The sequence below is a fragment of the Humulus lupulus genome, chromosome 3 (genome assembly GCF_963169125.1).
Source record: "Humulus lupulus chromosome 3, drHumLupu1.1, whole genome shotgun sequence".
NCBI lineage: Eukaryota > Viridiplantae > Streptophyta > Magnoliopsida > Rosales > Cannabaceae > Humulus > Humulus lupulus.
Window position 1 is genome coordinate 147,482,927 of NC_084795.1, and position 22,744 is coordinate 147,505,670.

Consider the following 22,744-nt stretch of genomic DNA (forward strand, 5'->3'; position numbering starts at 1 on the left):
TCTAGTGCTGGTTCTTCTTATACTGCATTGATTGATTCGGGGGCTACTCATTTGTTTGTGTCTGCTAGAGTGATAGATCAGCTATGTAGACCTAGTGATTTGTATGCTAGAGGTTTTCAGACTTTGTTGCTGACTGGGGAACTGGTACTCTCTAGGAGATGGATTAGTGCATTTCCAGTAGAGATAGACAGTAGGGAGGTGTCTATTGATCTGATTGAGTTAGAGATGGATGACTTCAATATGATCCTAGGGATGGATTGGTTGTCGAAGTATGGGGCGACGATTGATGGCAAGCACATAATGGTGAATTTTGAACCAGAAGGGGAAGTACCCTTTGTATTTGTGGGGATAGTTAGTGGACCACGAGTACCTATGATTTCGGCATTAAAGGCTAGAAACCAGATGTAGGAAGGTTGCATGGGATTCCTAGCAAACTTTGTAGATACCTCCAGAGTTGTGCCGGTGGGGCTGAGTGAGACCAGATTGGTATGTGAGTTTCCAGATATATTTCTAGCAGATTTTCTAGGGTTGCTGCCACATCGAGAGATCGAGTTTGTTATAGAGTTGGCGCCAGGGGCAATGCCAGTATCTAGGACACCTTACAAAATGGCTCCAACAGAGTTAAAGGAATTGAAGATTCAATTGCAGGAGTTATTGGATTTGGGGTTCATCAGACCGAGTTTCTCGCCATAGGATGCTCTAGTGTTGTTTGTTAAGAAGAAGGATGGGTATTTAAGAATGTGTATTGACTACAGAGAGCTGGACAATTTGACTATTAAGAACAAGTACCCACTACCTAGGATCGACGATTATTTGAAAGTTACAGGGAAAGATCGTTTTTTCTAAGATCGACCTCCGATCAGGTTACAATCAGTTAAGGATTAAAGAGGAGGACATACCAAAGACCGCTTTCCGCACAAGATATGGACACTATTAATTCCTGGTTATGTCCTTTGGATTAACCAACGCCCCAGCAGCTTTTATGAACATGATGAATAGGGTTTTCAATGACTATTTGGACAAGTTCGTGATTGTGTTTATTGACGACATACTGGTGTATTCCCAGTCAGAGCACGAGCAACATTTGCGTTTACTATTGTAGCGGTTGAGAGAGCATAGGTTATATGCTAAGTTCAGCAAGTGAGAGTTTTGGCTACCGCAAATCACGTTTCTGGGCCATATTGTCAGTAAGGAGGGGATACTATTTGACCCATGTAAGATTGAGGCAATAAGAGATTGGCCTAGACTGAGCAGTGTTCCGAAAGTATTACTGACGGTTTGTTGAGGGGTTGTCTAGGATAGTCACACTGTTGACTGAATTGACGAAAAAGAAGATTAAGTATGTGTGGACAGATAGGTGTGAGAACAGTTTCAAGGAATTAAAGCGGCGACTGATCACCACCCCAGTGTTGAATCTGCCGACAGACAATGAGCAGTTTGTGGTTTACTATGATGCTTCCAGACATGGTTTAGGTTGTGTGCTAATGCAAGTTAGAAAGGTGATAGCCTATGTATTGAGCCAGTTAAAGGAATATGAGCAGAGATATCCCACGCATGATCTGGAATTGGCAGTGGTGGTATTTGCACTCAAGGTTTGGAGACATTATCTATATGGGGAGAAGTGCGAGATATACACCGACCATAAGAGTTTAAAGTACTTCTTTACTCAAAAGGATCTAATTATGCGCCAGAGACGGTGGCTAGAATTGGTAAAGGATTACGATTGTGATATCATATACCATCCTTGGAAGGCTAATGTAGTGGCTGATGCATTGAGTCGAAGGGCACAGGACAATTGTTCAGTTCGAGGCAAATATCTGATAAGTTAGCTGAGGAGATGACTAGAGCGGGTATAGGGTTGGTGGTTGGTCAGTTAGCCAACATCACTCTTTAGTCTACACTTCTTGAGAGGATCAAGGAAGCACAGGGGAAGGATCCCCGGTTGAGAGAGCACAGAGAGAGTGTATTAGTCAGAGTGGTTAAGGACTTTTCTATCTCGGAGATGGGATTATTTAAGTACAAGGGTTGAATCTGTGTTCCAATGGATTCTGATATCCAGTGAGAGATCTTGGATGAATCTCATACCACTCCTTATTCTTTACATCCAAGTACGACGAAGATGTACCAAGATCTGAGAGACTTGTATTGGTGGTCAGGAATGAAGAGGGATGTGGTGGATTATGTGGCTAAGTTCTTAACTTGTCAGTAGGTAAAGGCTGAACATCAGAGGCCAGTAGGATTATTGTAGGCTTTAGGGATTCCAGAGTGGAAGTGGGAGGATATCACATTGGACTTCATGGTTGTTTTGCCAAAGACCATGGGATAGCATGATTCTGTATGGGTGATTGTGGATAAGTATACCAAGTCCACCCACTTTTTACCTGTTAGGACGACTTATACTGTGGAGCAGTATGCTGATCTGTTTGTGAAGAAAAAATTTTGACTTCATGGGGCTCCAAGGTCGATAGTATCCAACAGAGACCCCACATTCACCTCCAAGTTTTGGGAGAGTCTGCAGACGGATGGACAGTCTGAGAGGAAAATTAAGATATTGGAGGATATGTTGCGGCATGTGTGCTGAATTTTGGGGGATCTTGGAGTAAGTATCTCCCTCTGATTGAGTTTTCGTACAACAACAGTTACCAGGCGACTATCGGGGTGGCTCCATATAAGATGCTATATGGGAGGAAGTGCAGATCACTTATCCATTGGGATGAGACGAGTGAGAGGAGGTACGTAGGTCCTGTGATGGTTTAGAGGACCAAGGAGGCGATTGAAAAGATTAGAGCTCGAATGCTCGCTTCCCAGAGTTTCCAGAAGAGTTACTCGGACTTGAAACGTAGGGGCATAGAGTTTCAAGTCGGTGACCATGTGCTCCTTAGGGTTTCACCCTTGAGAGAAGTGAAACAGTTTGGCGTTCGGGGCAAGATGAACCCTAGGTTTGTTGGCCCCTTTGAGATTCTGGAATGGGTTGGAGAGGTAGCTTATAGATTGGCGATGCCTCCAGCTCTATCAGGGGTTCATGATGTCTTTCATGTATCCATGCTCTGAAAATATGTATCATATTCGACACATGTACTGAGTGATGAGAACATGGAGTTGGATCAGGATTTGTCATGTGAGGAGAAGCTGGTTCGGGTTCTTGACCGGAAGGACACAGTCTTGCGGAGCAAGACCATCGCCTTGGTGAAAGTGTTGTGGAGGAACAACAAGGTTGAGGAGGTGACATGGGAACTTGAATCAGTTATGTAGGAGGGGTATCCCGAGTTATTCGAGTAATTTCGAGGACGAAATTTCTGTAAGGAGGGGATAGTTGTAGTGTCCCAAATTTTCTAATAGGGCTTAGGGCCTTGATTAGCGTGCCTGGAGGGCAATAAGTGATTTATTATTTGAATATGTGAATTTGATGAGTATGTGATTAGAAATGCATGTTTAGGTGAATTAAATATGCATGTGGGCCCCATTTAGTTATTAGGGCATGTTTGTAATTTTAGCCCGTTGAGGGCATAAATGCAATATTTGTATATATTGTGATTGTCACCACGTGTATGTGGTGATATATTTGAGATGCACGATCCGAGACAGTCCTAGGGAGCGGTTTAGCTTGGAAGTCACAACGGGACCTGAAACCCGACTTGGGGCAAGTCGATGGGTATTTCGGGTATTAGACATTTTGTTGGGTTATCGGGTTATGAAAATAAATATTTGGAGATATATTTGAAGTTATAATGTATAGGAGGGAATATCGAGAAATTTACCATTTTGCCTTCGAGGACGTTTTTGGTACCCCGAGCCTTGGAGGTAACTTAAGTGACTTAGGATAAGTAAGACAAACATAAGAAACACTAAGGAACTTGGCATAAACCGACCCTCTCCCTATCACTCGGTTTCTCTCTCTCTTTGGGAGCTTGAAGGCTAAGGAAAGTTCTAGGGAAATTGAGCTAGGAATTCAGAAATCTAAGGCTTGGATTATGGGAGGAGTAAGCTTGGGAAGTTGAAGAACAAGTGTGTCCTCAATTCATCTTTGAGGTAAGAGGTTTAGTATTAAAATTGTCTGAGTTTATGCTGAGCTTTGCAAAAGTTACAAGTTTCTGTATGTAAGTTGAATAGTGGATCACTCTTGATTATTTAGATGAGTTTTGAGATTAGTTTTGTTAGGTTTTGTTGCTGTGGTAATTCTAGAATTATTGTAATGATTAATTTGAGATGTGGGATTGATTTTGGGGTAAATTGGCTGGGTTTTGGTTGTGAAAATGGGATATTTTTCTAGGTTTTAAGGGTCGGTCCGCGACATTGTTCTTGGTAAGATGCGACCCTCTATAATGTTTGAGAGGCCAGAAAGAGGGGCGGGCCGTAGCACCCTATAGGTTGGGCCGCGACGCGCATAGGCAAGAATGGAGGCTGAGCCTCTGGTTAAGGCGGGTCGTGGCATAGGGCCTTGGGGCCACGACACTTAGTGGGATTTTGGACTCCAAGAAGGTTTTAGGCTTGGGAATCCAAAAGTTAAGGCTTGAGATGGATTTTATCACCCGGATTAATAGAATTCAAGGTCATAGAGACTAGAATTATAACCCAAAGTTATTTAATGGATTAGAACCTGATTGATGGTTGTTGTTGATATGTTGTGACTAGGTTTTCAGCGAGTCTCGAACTAGAGGATTATGCTCGGGAAATTGGTGCTCGGAAAGCTCGGGACACAGGTAAGAAAACTATTGTACCCATAGAGTAAGGCATGGCCCTATAGTTTGTATTGCAGGGCACGACCCTATGTGATTGTGTTGCAGGGCGTAACCCTATTAATTATGTTTGTATTTGTTTAAGTATTTGTTAAGTATATGCTATGTGTTGCATATTTGTAAATGTATGGCAAGGGCCGGGAACGGCAAGGGGCCGAGAGTAGCGTTAAGCACGCAGAGTGCAAGTTGCCAGGGTTAGACCCCTATTGGATACCTGGGATATCCTCACGGTGTAGACCGCGAACCCAGGGCCTGGTAAAGCGCCTGGGACGACATGGTTGTTATGTGTTTAGCCTATTGGCGGCTTTGTGATATGTTGATTGATAGATATGCATATGTTGATTGCTTGTGTGGAGTTTTCTTGCTGAGCTTCGGCTCACGGGTGCTCTATCGTGCAAGTAAGGGCAAGGGAAAGGTCGATCAACCATGAGTACGGAGAGCGTGAAGCGGCGTGTACATGTTCAACCTACCTGGCTACCACGGCCAGAGGTATTTTTGGGAGATGTTTTGTATTACACCTAATTTTTTCAGTTAGTCAACTTTAATCATATTTTGAGTTGTAAATATTCCTAAACGGTGTTTTGGGATCCCAAATGTATAACGCTTTAGAATTTCAATGAATGGTTATATTTTCAAATTATATGATTTTTATTATAGTTATGCTACACTTTTAACCTAAAACCTCGATTAGCGAGTTAATTGCACGTTTAAAACTCACTTAGTAACGACTCTAAGGAGGTAGGGTGTTACAACCTTGTAGCTCCAAGCGACATGGGCTTTTCAATTTTATTTTCTCTCTTTTATTCATACTACTTTTTTACACTACAAATAACATGTATGATTAATTTTCTCTAAAATTAATTTTTAGTAAAATATAAACATGTTTTATTTTCTCTTATTTTATTATTTGACAAATAATAAAATATAATTTATTATTTCTCAAATAATAATTCATGAAATAATCTCTAATATTTCTTTTGATCACCAAATATCTTGTTTATGTTATCAAGCTAGTTTGGGGACTAATGGACCTGTAGTTGTAAACTCCAACAAATAATTATCACACTAACTCATGGCTTAATAAATTAATTTGTTAATTATGAGATTTTCCCACTAAAAATTCATAGTTGCACTCTAACAACTTGAAGTGTTATATTATTAGAAGTTATAACTCATATAGTTTTCCATTGATATAGTAATTACATGAGTTATGTCCTTTCAATAATTATTCATAATTAGAACTAGGTCAATGTATTTACCCTCTCTAATTATATATTTATCTATCAATGCCCTTGATAATCTAATGAGCATATATATAGATAATATTTTTGTTCTCAACAGAAATTGAGCACTCTATGTTCAAGTACTGCTATCAATACTGAGATAAATAATTGATCTACTTAAAATCAAGGAAGGAGTGGATTTGATATCTGTGAAGTATGTTCCTAGCTACCCATATTCCTATGAATCGAAGAGATCAGGAATTAGGTCTATGTTTTCTTTCTAAACTGTACTAGATAAGTCAAAATTCATAGAACTACAAATAGGAGTCTATTCTTACTTCGGGATTAAGGTCAAGTCTCAAACAACCATCGAGTGAGTAATGAAGAATTTCTAAATTTTAACAGAGATTATTAGAAGTTCTTTTCATTCATCGTAACCCTAGTCCTATACAATCTATATTGTATACGACACCCCTATCTCCATGTGTCAACAACACGTAACAGACTGGATAAATTATCTTGTCTAAGATAGAAGATAGATCATTCTCATAATCATTATTAATATAAAAATCTCCCACTTTTATATTAGTGATTACAGACATTTTTTATGTTATTATCTTGTATTAAATGTTCCTATGTATACATCTCCATATATATACTTAATTCAAGGTTACGTGTAATAACATTAGCTCTTTCTAAATAAATGTCATGTAAATAAAATACAAATATTAGTGAAATTATATCTTTATTAAGTTATCAGTAAATATTTTACAACAATCTCCCACTTGCCCTAAAGCAAGTGAGTCATGTTGCATAATCCTAATCCTAAGTAAAGTTCTTCAAAGCTTACAGCCGCTAGCATCTTGGTAAAGGGGTCGGTCAGCAAGGTTGTTTATCGATTCGATCTTCTCTATGATCACATCCTCTTTGTGTACTATCTCTCGAATGAGGTAGTACTTATGCCCTATATGCATCACCATCTTATGACTTCTTTGTTCTCTGGAATTGGCAACCACTCCGCTGTTGTCACAATAGAGTGTAACTGGTTTGTCGATATTTGGTACTACTTCTGGATTACTTAATAACTTCCTAAGCCATATAACCTCTTTAGCTGCCTCATTGGCAGCTACATATTTATCTTCGATAGGGGAGTCAACAATCTGCGATTACTTAATGATTCTCTATACTACTGCTCCACCCCCAAGTGTGAAGACTGATCCGGATGTAAATTTCCTAGCATTTTGATTGAATTGGAAGTATAAGTCTGCATATCCCAGTGGAATTAAATTATCTCTAGAATATACTAGAATATAGTCTCTCAGTATCCTAAAATACTTGAGAATGTGTTTGATTATTATCCAGTGATCTAATCATTGATTTTACTGACATTGACTGATTATACCCACAACATAGCATATGTTAGTTTTGGTACATAACATTGCATACATTAAGCTTCCTATTGCAAAAGCATAAGGTATCAATCTCATCTCCTCTTCCTCTTGGGGAGTTTTTGGTCAATGGTCCTTCGAGAGATGACTTCCATGTCAATGTAAGTTTCCATTTTTGGAATTTTGCATCGCATACTTCGTAAGTATCTTATCTATATAAAATGCTTGAGACAGTGCCAACTATTTTTTCTTGCATTATGGATTGACTGTATCCCAAGAATATAACTTGCCTCTCTCAAATCCTTCATTTGGAATTGGTTGGCTAGCCATCTTTTAACATTAGATAACATATTCAAATTATTCCCAATAAGTAATATGTCATCTACGTAAATTACTAGAAAGACCATTTTCTCCTTATCGATGCACTTGTATACACACTGCTCATAGAAATTTTGTTCAAAGCCATAAGATTTAATTGCTTGGTCAAATCTTATGTTCCAAGATCTAGACGCTTGCTTCAATCCATAAATGAATTGTTACAGCTTGCAAACCTTTTGCTCTTGACCTCATTCCACAAAACCTTTTGGTTGCATCATAAATATACTTTCATCAAGAAGGTCATTCAGAAATGTCATTCTGACATCCATTTGCAAATTTCATAATAAAAAAAGTTGGCTATGGATAAGAGGATGCAAATGGATTTTAGCATAGCCACAGGGGAGAATGTTTCTTCATAGTCCACACCCCTCTCTCTGTGCATAACCTTTGGCTACTATACTTACTTTAAAAGTCTATACTTTCTCATCAACTCCTCTATTTCTCTTATACATCCATTTTCACCCAATTGGTTTCATCTCTTGGGGTGGATCTACAAGATCCTAGATTGAGTTGGAGTACATAGACTCCATCTCAAGTTTCATGGCTTCAAGCCATTTTTTCCTATTAGAATCAGTCATCGCTTGATTGTAAGTCAGTGGGTCATCTACATTGTCATTGAAAAAAATAACTTGTGATTCTCTGAGTCCAGTGTAACTAAAGGGATGTCTTATCTATCTATTTTTTATATGATAGTATCCAATTTAACTAATTAAATCTAATTTTATATTATGTAATTCTTAATTTATGAAGGAAAAATAATTATACTACTTTTCTAGCCGTTGAAAAAAACATAGTAGGCAAAGCAAATAATTTGATATGCGACGTGGATGGTTCTACTCTATATAGCATGTGAGGCATTCAAGTAATAGTTGTTAAATAAGTATACATTATAAAACACATGTGTGTGAACCAGATACTCATAGTTTATTTCTAATGAAAAAATGACAAAACTAATACAACGAGACATATCTTGGGCTTCTAAAGGTCTTGTAGTCTTCATGGGCTTTATATTCTTGTATGGTCCTTCGGGGATGGATTTTCTAAATCTAAACTAGGGTTTAAATGAGATGACCTAAATTTCTCAATTAGGGTTTTCCAAAAGTTAAATTTTTGTTAATTGGATTAAATAGTTTAGATTTTGGAGAGATTCATTTCTCGTGTTTGGATGAGTGGCATGGATTTTTTAAGCAAAAGAGACTCGAATGAAAAAGTGAAATGATCGAGTAGTGATTCTGGTGAATCATTTCGAATTGGTGCCATGAGAAATGAATCAATGTTCTAAGGAACTGACAAAGAAAGCTTCTAATAAAGATTGCACCAAGCACACGAAAATATCAATCAATTGAACCTGTGATCATAAACAGGTGTTGTATGCTAGCTAAATTCTAAGTGCTACATGGATCCCATCCTCCATTATCATCGTTGGAACTGAGCCAGAAGATAAGAAGGAGACACATTCTTTGCAGTTGAAGACACAAAGATATTCCTTCATAAATAGATGAATATATGGAAAATCACTTAAAAGGCCATACCAATGCCTCCAACCCTCAAAAGTAGCAAACATCATTGGGGAAATGCATGAGGGTATGTGTGGGAATCACTTGGAAGGAAGAAGTGTAGCCCACAAGGCTCTTACAACAAGATACTACTGGCCATACATAGTGACAGAAGCTCGTAGCATGCTAAAAAGTGTGACCATAGTCAAATATTTTTTCCACTGATTCATCAACCAACTCAAGATCTAAATTCAATCATAGCACCCTGCCCATTTGCTAAATGGGGAATAGAATCAGAGAGCTTCCAAGAGCTCCAAAAAGGCAAGAGATGTGTATAATTAACTAAAGACTATTATATAAAGTGGGTCGTTGTAGAAGCTTACACCATAATAAATCGAGTTGAGACAATTAACTTCGTGTGAAAGCATATAATTTGTCAATTTGGGACAACTACAAAGATTGTAATGGAAAACCATACTCAATTCTAGAATGCAAAGATAAATGAACTTTGTGATGACCTAAAGATGACGCTTAGGTTTTCTTCCACCACCTATTCGCAAGCTGAGGCAAATAACAAAGTCATTAGTGAAAACATTAAGACAAACTTAAAAGATAAATGAGTGAAGTGGCTGGAAGAATTGCCAAAGGTTTTGTGGGCATATAGGATCACCAAACGAGCCTTGGCCGGAGAATCGTCAGTCACCATGGTGTCAAAACAGAGGTAGTAATCCTAACAGAAGTTGGGATGTCGACCCTGAGAACAAAGATCATAGCCAATGAAAAGGAAAATAATAGGCAACTTGTTGGGAACCTAGATCTTGTAGAAGAAATTTGTGAAGTGGTGCAAATAAGGCAAGAAAATATCATCACTTAGCAAAAAATTATTATACTAAGGAGTTCAATACCCAAACATTTCAAAAAGGAGAGTGGGTGCTTAGAAGAGTTCCAACTAGCCCAAAAAAGCTACAACCTAATTGGCACGAACCTTTAAATATTGAGGAAGTGATGGGAAAATGGTCTTCTACATTGAAGCACATTCATGGAGGGAAAAGGGTCGTATACATTGAAGCACATTCATTGAGGGAAAAGTGTTTCGTGAACATAGAATTCTATAAGTTTGAAGAAATATTTTGTATAACACAATGATGAATAAGAATTATATTATTAAGAAAGAGGAAATTTTTTAGAGGTCATTTTATATCTATGATTGTATAGATTTAGTGTTTTGTCCAAAATGTTGTTTGCAAAATTCATTCTTGAAGAATATAGGTTATGTCTAACATGAAGATAACTAAAATCTAATCTTAGAAGAATATAACAGATCCTTGTCTTAGAAGAACATAGCTCCGTTTAATATGAAGATAAGAAAACCTTATCTTAGAAGAACGTAGGTTTCATTTAATATGAAGATAATAGAACCTCACTTTAGAAGAACATCGATTTTGTTTAGCTTAAAGATAATAGATGCTCATGTAAGAAAAATATAAGTTCTTTGTAATATGAAGATGATAAAGTTTACATTAATAAGAATACAACAAAGATCGACTAGATGGATATCATGATTGATCAACCAAAAATACATTTAGAAGATCGAAAGTTATGTTAACTACATAACATAATTCAAAGAAGATAACTATCAGAAGCATTATCGTCTTGGAAAATTATTACAAAGCAAAAGTAGATACTTAAATAAAAGAGGCAAAAAGTAAATCTAGAGTTTTTATATTGAAAACAAGAAGATAAAAATATAAAATGCATAATCGAGGGAGATGATCATAAAGTTTAGGATCAAGAAGAACCTCCAACATGAGGATGGGTGAAGAAGCTCTTTTGAGAATTCTTTTGGGCTTTCTTGGAGCAACCTTCTTGCCTTTGGGATCAAAAGGGTTTGTAGGGGGCAGAGGTTCTTTATTGACGATCATTGTTAACTCTATGAAATAGAGTTATTTTCACTACTATTTAATTAGGATTTGCATTAGTTTAGTATGATTTAGGTTTATTTTCTTTAATTTTTATTGTTAATAATTAAATTGTTATTTAAAATGAAAATTTAGGAAAATTTGAAGTTTGAGGTTGAGCAACATTTTTCATTCAAATCTCATTTTTATTCAGTTTGTCTTCAAACAAGTCTGAGACTTTATGCCTAATTTTGACCATGATCCCATCATTTATAGGGGGAACTGATGGTTGTTGTATGCCGTATCAAATTTAATTATTTTATTAATTCCTTATTATACCAACTATTTGAGTATAGTGATAAATAAGGGTCGAACCCACGAGGACTTCTATTCAATTTATTGTTCAATAATTAACACTAAAACTTAAAAGGGAATTTAGATTTCAAACTCAAAATTAAATAACAAAAACTAGAAAGCAATTAAAAATTGATATTACAATATTAAGAAACATTTAAAGGTTAATCTCCACCCTCAACAATCATTCTTAATCACTAATAATAAATATTATTCCAATTTCTCAATTAAACTATTAACCCCGCAGATAATGCTGAAGCAGTCAATTATCCCAGTCTCCCTATTATAAGTAATCAAGGCGAAGCGCTCAATAATTAACTCTTTTATCTAAGCAATAAATCTATGAAGCATACAATCTATTTAACTTAAATAAAGCATTAAGTCTTATGGAAACAAGTTAATCTAGGCAATAAATTAATGAAGCATATAATTCATTTAACCTAGGTTCAATTTTCCATCACAATCAATAATTCTTTTAACATCACTATCAATTGCAATTTATCACTTATACTTAGAATCCTAAAGTATTATGTGAGTAGTAATTCTAAGATGACAATTGAATAATGTAAAACCTTAATTAGTTGGCCGCCTAACAAGAAAACACAAAATTCATAACATTCAATTGGAAAAATAGAAACAAATTAATATTGAGAGAAATTCCTTATTGTCTAACATCACTTTAGGCACAATTCAAAGTTTCATCATCTACTAATGCTTTCAACAAGACCAACACAGGAAAACACACAAAAAAAAACTTTAAAAAAAATACGAAAAATAGAAAAAATAACAGAAAAAATAAAATAAAACCAACAACAGACAAAATGAAATGGTTCCCTTCCCCCACACTTAAACAATACATTGTCCTCAATGAAAATAAAACGAAAGATAAGGAAAAGAAAAATCCCTCAAATACGCTTTGTTTAACGTCGTTAGCTCGACTAAATGATGTGGTCATGATTTTTGTGGTGGGTCATTTAACAGAACCTTATTCCTCTTGTACTTATCAATAGAATTAAACTTATCAAACTGTATAACTTCACCATCAAATTCTATTATAAGTACCCATGATTTGACATCCATCTTTGTACTTGTAATCAGTAGGAATGGCCTACCAAATTGAACATGCACCAAAACATCTTCAAGTACCCTTAGGGGATAAGCATTAGTGCAATTAGCCAATCGAATAATAGCACTAGTTTCTTTTAATAACCCTAGATTTAAAGAAGCAAAAATAGAATAATACATAACATCAATAGGTTCTCCTAAATCTATCATACAATGATCAAACCTGCTTTTACTGATAGTGTATGGATTTATAAACATCCCAAGGTCTTGACACTTGGGTAGCAACTTCCTTTGGAGAATAACAGAAACATTCTACCCCACACTTATCTTTTTATCACCTTTCAACTTCCTTTTATTTGTGTACAACTCTTTAGGAAGCTTAGCATATGGTGGTACTTGCTTAATGGTTGTATGGAGCAAAATATTGATTTTCAGGATCACCTTATTTTCCTCCTCATTCTTAAATTTTGTCAATCTGTTCGGAAAAGGAGGAATAGGAACATAGGAGCTGACAATTGGTTTGTGTAACATGTTCTGTGATGATGGACCAACTGACGTGAAAAGTTTCGATCTCCGGTGGAGAAGATGTTTTTGGGGTTGAATTGTTGACTTCTTGAGTTGGAATTGGATCAAATGTTATCTTTGGATGAGGTGGCATGTCAAGTTGTGGACCACTTTGAAGAGTTAGGGTACCATCATTCTCTATTGGATTACTCTCTAATTCTATGGGTAATTCTCCAATATTCTCAACCTCAAGATTATTTAATGATGTAAAAATTTTGTCCCATAGTACTCTCAAAATTCTTGAGGGACACTTCTGTACTCTAAAGAATAACTTAGGTCTAAATAGTTGAAGCCAACAATGTTTTTAGCATATCTGAAATTGATGGCTCCTGATCTTGTGACATTCTTGTAGGAGGTTGTTGAGGAAAAGGCACATAAGCCTGCTCTGACATCTGTTGAAGTTGGAGAGTGCTGGCATTCAATGCATTGATGAGATCTCCAATTGATGGATCTGAATATTGTTGGGTGAACTCATTATATTCTGATTGAGAGTAGTAATTTGGTTCAACATATTGATTTCCACCATAGAAAGTATGAGAATACTCCTCCCATTGTGAATTGTAATTGCTAGAATAAGAGTCATATCTATTCATTTAAGGATCATAACAGTTTTGATAGTACATTTTTCCATGTCTCAAACCAAGTTCAATGTAAGCCCTAAAAACATCAACCACAACTAATAGACCAAGTTAGTAAAAAGAGAAAAAAAAAATGAATAACAAATTAAATAAAATAGTCCCCGACAACGGCGCCAAAAATTTGATGGTTGTCGTATGCCGTATCAAATTTAATTATTTTATTAATTCCTTAAACCAACTATTTCAGTATAGTGATAAATAAGGGTCGAACCCATGAGGAATACTATTCAATTTATTATTCAATAATTAATACTAAAACTTAAAAGGGGGATTTAGATTTCAAACTCAAAATTAAATAACATAAACTAGAAAGCAATTAAAAATTGATATTACAATATTAAGAAACAGTTAAAGGTTAATCTCCACCCTCAACAATCATTCTTAATCACTAATAATAAATATTATTCCAATTTCTCAATTAAACTATTAACCCCACAGATAATGCTGAAGCAGTCAATTATCCTAGTCTCCCTATTATAAGTAATCAAGGCGAAGTGCTCAATAATTAACTCTTTTATTTAAGCAATAAATCTATGAAGCATACAATCTATTTAACTTAGATAAAGCATTAAGTCATATAGAAACAAGTTAATCTAGGCAATAAATTAATGAAGCATATAATTCATTTAACCTAAGTTCTATTTTCCATCACAATCAGCAATTCTTTTGACATCACTATCAACTGCAATTTATCACTTACACTTAGAATCCTAAACTATTATGTGAGTAGTAATTCTAAGATGACAATTGAATAATGTAAAATCTTAATTAGTTGGCCACCTAACAAGAAATCACAAAATTCATAACATTCAATTGGAAAAATAGAAGCAATTTAATATTGAGAGAAATTAAAGAATAATTTTTAGAGTTATAATCGTTATTGTATTAATTAGTTATTGTAACTGCCTTGTAACTATTCTGTTGTAACAACTTTTTTCTAAAACTAATTCTTGTTAGCCTAATATAAATGGCTGGGTCCTTTCTCTTGTAAATGATTATTCAGTGAAATACAAAGAAAGAGAGCTTTCTTCTAATATGGTATCAGAAGACACTACCCTCTTTGATTGATTGCTCTTCGTTTTCTCCTCCGGCATTGATGGCTCGCACCAGATGACATCTTCCTTCTATCGGTGTAGATCTCTCTAATGGTGCCACTGAAAATCTTGGTCATGCGAGCTCTAACTCTAATCGCTTTGATCCCATCGCACCAGAAGAACCAAAACAAACTCAGCCACCGATTGACAACTCTCTGGTAGCTCCATTTCTGATTGGACCACAACCTTCAATCGCACAACCTCCAATCCATCCTTCCTCGATTGGACAACAACCACCGACTGTTCAAACTTCAATTCTGCCCATGCTCAGTACCCTTCTGCCTCGTCCAACTCATGAAGACGATCCGTATTTTCTAGGGACTGGTGATCATCCCGATCTAATCCTTGCCTCACCTCCTCTCACAGACAAAAATTTCCTCCAATGGCGCCGTGATTTTAAAATTTCTATTGGGGCAAAGAACAAGACTACTTTTCTCAATGGCTCCCTCCCACAACCTAGTCCATCCGATTCTCACTTCAATGCTTGGCTTCGTTGCAACCAGATGGTTATGTCGTGGATTATACATTCTGTCTCTCCAAAAATTAAGAGTAGCATTATGTTCTTGGATACTGCAGCAGCCATGTGGATGGAGCTCAATAACAGATTCGACCAAGCCAATGGCCCTAGAATCTTTGAACTCAATGAAAGTCTCATTAGTCTTCATCAAGGTGATGATTCTGTAAGTGCTTATTTCACTAAACTCAAATCAATGTGGGATGAAATAAATCAATTAAGGCCTAGAACTCCTTGTACTTGTGTTGCATCTGTTGATAACTTTCATTTTTTGAATCAAGACCAAGTCTTACAGTTTGTAACAGGTCTTAATGAATCCTTTCATGCTGTAAGAGCTCAGATTTTGTTGATTGATCCCTTTCCTCCTTTATCCAAAGTTTTTTCCATGATCATTCAAGAAGAATGCCAAAGAAAACTTGGCTCTTCTATTAATCACAACTTGGTAGCTGTTGTTCCAACTACCAATCCCCGCCCCAAGAAAATGCGTCCAACATGTTCTAATTGCCACAAACCAGGACATCTCAAAGAAAAGTGTTATTTCCTACATGGATTTCCTCCGGGATATGGTGACAAGAGACGCAATGATGACAAACCTAAAGCCAATATCAACTTGGCTACTGTCACTAACCAAACTAGTAGTACCACTATGACCCCTCCCATAATCGATGCTACTACCAACAATGCCTCAATACAGAGCCTTATATCTCTTCTCAGCCAACAACTTCAGAAGAGTGAATCCTCCACTCCCCAAACTCAGCCAATGGTTTCCAACATTACTGGTAACTCATTTCCTTTTCCATCTTCACATTGGATAATTGATAGTGGGGCTACCAACCATATTTGTTATGATCTTTCTTGTTTTTCCTCTTTTAATGATACTAATATTGCAAACACTATCTCTTTACCCACTGGTTTGCATATTAAGATTCACAAAATAGGGACAATACATTTGACTGACAAATTAACTCTTCATGATGTTCTCTATGTACCAGAATTTAGGTTCAATCTATTCTCTGTTCATGCACATCTGAAAAGTAATGCTCATTCTTTCTTGTTTACTGCCTCTCATTGTATTATTCAGGATCATACTCGGATTTCCAAGATTGGGATGGCTAATCGAGTTGGCAATCTCTATATAATTGCTCAAGACAAGCCTTCTATTTCATCTTGTTCTAATTTTTCTTCCAATAATTCTGTATGTACTAATGGAAACCTATGGCATAATCGCCTAGGCCATCCTTCCATGTTAATCACTAATAACATCAATAAAAGTCTGAATTTTTCTACTGATACATCTCATGATAGGCATTGTTCAATCTGTCATTTTGCTAAACAAAAGAGACTGCCATTTATTTGCAATAACAATATATCTGATACTCCCTTTGCTTTAATTCACATTGATATTTGGGGTTCATTTCAAATCACTACTACTGAAGGGCATAGATATTTTCTCACCATTGTTGATGATCATACTAGATTTACATGGCTTTATATGTTAAAATTAAAATATGATGTTCAAACAATAATTCCAGCTTTTTTTTTCACTGATTTCCACTCATTTTTCCACTACAATTAAAGCCATTTGTTTTAATAATGCTAAGGAATTCAATTTGACTTCTTTTTTTGCTACTAAGGGAATTCAACATTACCATTCATGTGTTGATAGACCTCAACAAAACTCAGTAGTAGAAAGAAAGCACCAACATATTTTGAATGTAGCTCGTGCCCTTGCTTTTCAATCAAATCTTCCACTATCATATTGGAATTATACTGTCATTACAGCTGCATATCTCATTAATAGGACACCATCTTTTCTTTTAAAATTCAAAACTCCCTTTGAATTACTCCATAATAAAGTTCCTAACTATACACATCTTCTAAGTTTTGGTTGTCTTGCATATATGTCTACCCTTGACAGCAAAAGACGTAAATTCACCCCTCGATCTCGAGCTTGCATCTTCATCGGGTATCCTACAGGTATGAAAGCTTACACTCTTCTTGATATTGAAACAAAACAAGTTCATCATTCAAGAGATGTTATTTTCTATGAGGATATTTTTCCTCTCTATAAGTCTCGCAATAATGTTCATATTATCAATTTTTTTCATAACTACTTGCTGCCAAAATCCGAATCTGTTTCATACAGGCCCCCTCTCATGCCTTCCACTCCATCTCAACTGGCCAACAATAAACCTTCCCAGCAGGATGATACTTCACAAGCCTTACCTGTACACACAAAATCTGCTCATTTTACTACTCGACTAAGTCATTTAAATGACTATATATGTACACACAGTATTTCTACTTCATCTACTGCTCATCCATTACATAAATATCTCTCTTATGAAAAAAATTCTCCTTCTTTTCGTGCAGACATTTTTACTACTCACAACACTACAGAACCTTCCACTTATGCCAAATCTTCTACCATATCTAAATAGCAACAAGCTATGATGGACAAACTTGCTGCCCTTGAACTTAATAATACTTGGCAAATAGTTTCTCTTCCTCGTGGAAAACATACCATTGGAAGCAAATGGGTTTATAAAATAAAACATCAACCCAATGGAGCCATAGACAAATATAAAGCTAGACTTGTTTCAAAAGGATACACGCAACAACAAGGTATTGATTACATTGACACTTTTGCTCCTGTTGCAAAATTCAATACTTTAAAACTTCTTCTAGCTCTTGCTACCACTTTTAATTGGTCTATACACCAAATGGATATCAATAATGCTTTTTTACATGGTGATTTAGAAGAGGAAATTGATATGCGAATTCCCCAAGGATATATACCTAAGGTGGACCTTCCTTCTAAATCGGTATGTAAATTAAACAAAAGCCTATATGGCCTAAAACAAGCCTCTTGACATTGGTATGCTAAACTCAACTCCACTTTAATTGAAGATGGCTTCAAACAATCACATTCAGATCACTTTGTTTTCATTAAAAATATGTCAGGTGTCTTTATAACAATTTTGGTCTATGTTGACAACATAGTCATCACCACTAATAATGATCAAGCTATTCATGACTTCAAAATTCACCTCGACTCAAAATACAAATTAAAAGACCGTGGTCCTCTTCGTTTTTTTCTTGGTCTTGAAATAGGCAGATCTAACTCTGGTATTTCTGTTTCTCAAAGACCCTTTCTCTTACAGCTCTTAAGTGATACAAGATATCTAGGCACTAAAGCTTCATCCACACCTATGGAGCCTAATCTCAAGTTAAGCAAAGATGAAGGAGATGTCCTTTCCGATCCTACATCATACAGAAGCTTAATAGGCAAGTTGATTTATCTTACCATTACACGGCCTGATATATCCTTTTTGTTAATAGGTTGAGTCAATTCTTATCCTTGCCTAGATTACCTCATCTAAAGGCTGCCCAAAAGATTCTCCAATATTTGAAAGGAAGTCCTGGTCAAGGCCTTTTCTTCCCATCAAATAGTCAGCCTCAATTAACCACTTATGTTGAATCTAATTTTACTGCTCATGATCTTCATCTTAAAGTTTTTTCAGATGCTGACTGGGGTTCTTGTTTAGACACTAGACGGTCTGTCACAGGCTATTGCATATTTCTTGGTAAATCTCTTATTTCCTGGAAATAAAAAAAACAAGTTACAGTGTCTAGATCTTTAGCTGAAGCTGAATACAGGGCCATGGAAAACGCAACATGTGAACTTACTTGGTTACTCAATATCCTCCAAGACTTCAGCATTCATCACAAACAACCCGCCATTCTCTTCTGCGATAACAATGATGCCATTCACATCTCCGAAAATCCTGTCTTCCATGAGTGTACAAAGCATGTTAAAATAGACTATCATATTGTCAGAGAGAAAGTTCACAATGGTTCCATCAAGCTCATTCATGTTCCATCCAAAAATAACCTTGTTGATCTTCTCACGAAAGCTCTGTTTCCAACTCACTTCAGGGAATTGTTATCCAAGATGAGTGTCAAAAATCTCTACACTTCATCTTGAGGGGGAGTTTTAGAGTTATAACCATTATTGTATTAATTAGTTATTGTAACTGCCTTGTAACTATTCTGTTGTAACAACTTTTTTCTAAAACTAATTCTTGTTAGCCTAATATAAATGACTGGGTCCTTTCTCTTGTAAATGATTATTCAGTTAAATACAAAGAACAGAGAGCTTTCTTCTAATAATAATACTCATTATCAACAATCAATAATTCATGTCTTGGGTTTTGAATTAACCCTTAACCTAAAAAGAACCTACTCCATAATAGTAATCATAATCACAAACATAATTATAATTAAAATTAAAGAGATTAAGAGAAGAAAAAAATTAGATAGATAAACAATAGTGTTGTAGTCTTCTCTCCTGCCCTTTATGAGTCTTTTTCTCTCCTAAACCGTAATAAGAAACCTCCCTAAAATTAACCCTAATAATCCTTTATAGTGTCAATTAAATTCTAATTAAAAAGTAATTAAAAATCTGATAACGACATCGCAAGCCACGGCCTGGAAATTGAGCAGCAGCCTGTCTGGAAAAAAAATATCTGAAACTCCAATTCCATTTAAAGTGTCGGGGCCTGAGTTTTATGAGCTGCGACCTACCTTCAATTTCTTCAATTTTTTATCTTAGATAGCTTGTACGTTGCCTCCACTTCAACATTTCAATCCTGAAAGCTTGGAATACTCCTAAAACTTCATTTTAACTAGACTTGTCATCAAAATGTCAGATTTATCATCATAAAATATAATGTAGAAAATATGTTGTAAAGTCACGAAACTAAGTTAAAACTACTAAAAATGTTATCATAACACCATCTAAGCATGGAAAAACTTATCAAATATTAATATAAAAATGACCTTATCAGGAACTAATGATATATGAGTTATAGATGTTTTTCTTAAATTATTCTGAATCGTCTCATTTGGAATTTTTATGAGAAACTTATGTGATTTTAACTGAGAAAGGTTGAATTAGGAAGACATGTGTTCTCACCAAGTCGTGTGAGCTCACCACATTTTTGGCTTGCAACTCTCTAGTACTGTCATTATTTTTTTTATGAACACCAGTGCTACTCCGCACTCCTTTCTTCTCTGCTCCTAGTTGATTTTGGTTCTATTTGTTGTTCAAATTAGTCTTAGGCCTGACTTCACGTTCCACACACCAGCCCAAGAACTAAACAATCCAGCCACCATTGCTCTGAAGTACCTGAACGGAGTTGCTCTCCACCATGCCAAATTTTGGTCACTAACGATAGTAACAAAGAAGAAAAAATAATTAGAATAAGGTTTTGTTTTTTCTACTTGAAGCCCTAACTTTTAATGGTCTAAATCTTTTATTAGAGCTTAGTTTTGGACAATTTCTTGTTAAAATTTCTTAGATAATAGTGGAACTCATGGTTTCCATATATGGGATTTGATTCTAAAATATTGATATTTTTTATATGGTGGTATTTAATCTTAATGGAATATGCTCCAATTTTTTTCTAAATTTTGAATTAATGAATGGTTGTTGTGGTTGAAGTTGTGAGTATGTTTTTGTAAAGAAGAATTAAGATTTTGGGGAGTATTGTTCTTACTTGTTAAGTTAATTATAACTTAAATCTACTGAAGCTCTTGGGACATTGTTGCTGCCATTAGATATTAATTATGTTGCACGATTTAGTTTAACCAGACTCTTCTGTCACGGGCGTTAAACCAGACTTCTTACATATTGCAGTGGCAAACCGACCTTATTTACATCGTCACCGGTGGCGAACTGGTTTCTTACTTGGTTTCCAATAGCTAGCCAGAGTTCGTAGTCGTCGCGGTAGCTATCCAAACTGCTTACCTTTGTCATGAGTATGCAAACCATCTAGGACCAAGGTCTTGATTAAACCTTTTAAGACTAGTTCAAATTATTAGCTTATATCTTACTTATCTAAACTAGCCATTAACGTGTTGTAGCCAAACATATCAGAAGTTGTCTTACCCGGATTCCTTAGGGCTTGCTCGTGGAAATCTTCTATCCAGAAACGAGCCTTCATGCTTAGATAACATTGTAGTGAAACCACACAGTGGCTCAGATTAATTATGGCGTTTGATTAATTAATTATGATGTTTAATTAATTAAGTTTATGTGAAACCACACAACGATTAAGAATGAACTTAACAAATTTTCAATACTTTAAAAGCAAATTCTCTTAAATCTTAAAACTTAGACTAAACTCTTAAATTTATAGCCTTATCACATTATTCATAAAAACATGCCTACAAATATTGGTGCCGGAAATTTGGAAATAAATTCCCGATTGCATGAAGAGACCACTTTCTTAAGCGTAAAGAAAACTTTCATTACCGCTTTCTTATTTTCCTTAAAAAATAAAAGTGTTAAATGTTGTCTCCCACTTATTTAAAATTGTAAATTAAAAAGGTCAATTTTTAGTAAATTAAGAAACCCATAAGTTTTATTATCCAAAATAATTTTATTTTCTCAATTAACTAGATAAACAAGTTTTCATCATATCTCACACAAGAGTAATATCTTAAGATATTTTAATAAAATGTAAAGCCTCATTATATTTTAAGCCACTTAAATTTTAGCCCTTAATCTATAGAGAGTTATCTTATTTTTACTTTAAGAAAAAGAAATATGTCCAAAACATTATTTGATTTGACAACCTTTTTAGCAAAAAACAAAACACACAATCTATGAGGTATTTCTTAGTCAACTCTTGCAGAGCTGTTAATTAATATAAAAAAAGTATAAATAATTAAAACCATCTAAAAATGTTGATTTTAAACTTGTCCAAACGTTGCTCAAAAATGCACTCTTAAAGCTGTTAGTTTTTCACTCCAGCTTGCAGATCAATCACAAAAAGCTTATAACTTGACCTAGACATAATATTTTTTGGTGTTTGAAAATGCTAAAATTAAGTAATCTTCCTAAATAATGAAATACTGAAAGTCCCATTTGAAAATTTGACCAATAACCTAGTTTTTGGCCTGATGGAAGCCACTGTAACAACACCATCTTGGCAGCAAATAGTTTTGAACATCTAAATTGGAAAATTTATAACTCTCAAACTATAGTGAATTTTTAAAAAATGTTTTATGGAATTAATATTCAATATGTCCAGAAAATTCAATAAACATTTTAGCCAAAAATAATAATTTTTACCCACTCAACTAACTATTCAAAGTTTTAAGGTTGGAACTGCCAAACCTTAATCCAGCTTGCAATAGATTCCCAAAAAGCTCATAACTTGAGTTTTATAAAACGTTTTTCAGTGGTTAAAAATGTTAAAACCATGTAATATTTCCAAATAACGCATTACAAAAACTCTCATTGAATAATTAGGTCGTTTAGGTATGATTTGACCCTTCGGAAGCAAACATGCATCAACCGATCTTATGGAACTTTGGATTTCAAGCT

At 35.4% G+C, this 22,744-nt stretch overlaps 1 protein-coding gene across 1 annotated transcript in view; it reads right to left on the reverse strand.

Moving 5' to 3' along the window:
* The window catches only part of LOC133825127 (amino-acid permease BAT1-like), a 32,469-nt gene extending 18,774 nt beyond the window's left edge, over positions 1 to 13,695 (reverse strand). Inside the window, exons 1-3 of the mRNA XM_062258115.1 lie at positions 13,400 to 13,695; positions 12,877 to 13,013; positions 12,458 to 12,684 (exon numbers count right to left, since the gene is read on the reverse strand). Of these exons, the coding sequence (XP_062114099.1) occupies positions 12,458 to 12,684; positions 12,877 to 13,013; positions 13,400 to 13,695 (660 nt within the window). The remainder of the gene's footprint in view (positions 1 to 12,457; positions 12,685 to 12,876; positions 13,014 to 13,399) is intronic.
* Between the last annotated feature and the right edge of the window lie 9,049 nt (positions 13,696 to 22,744).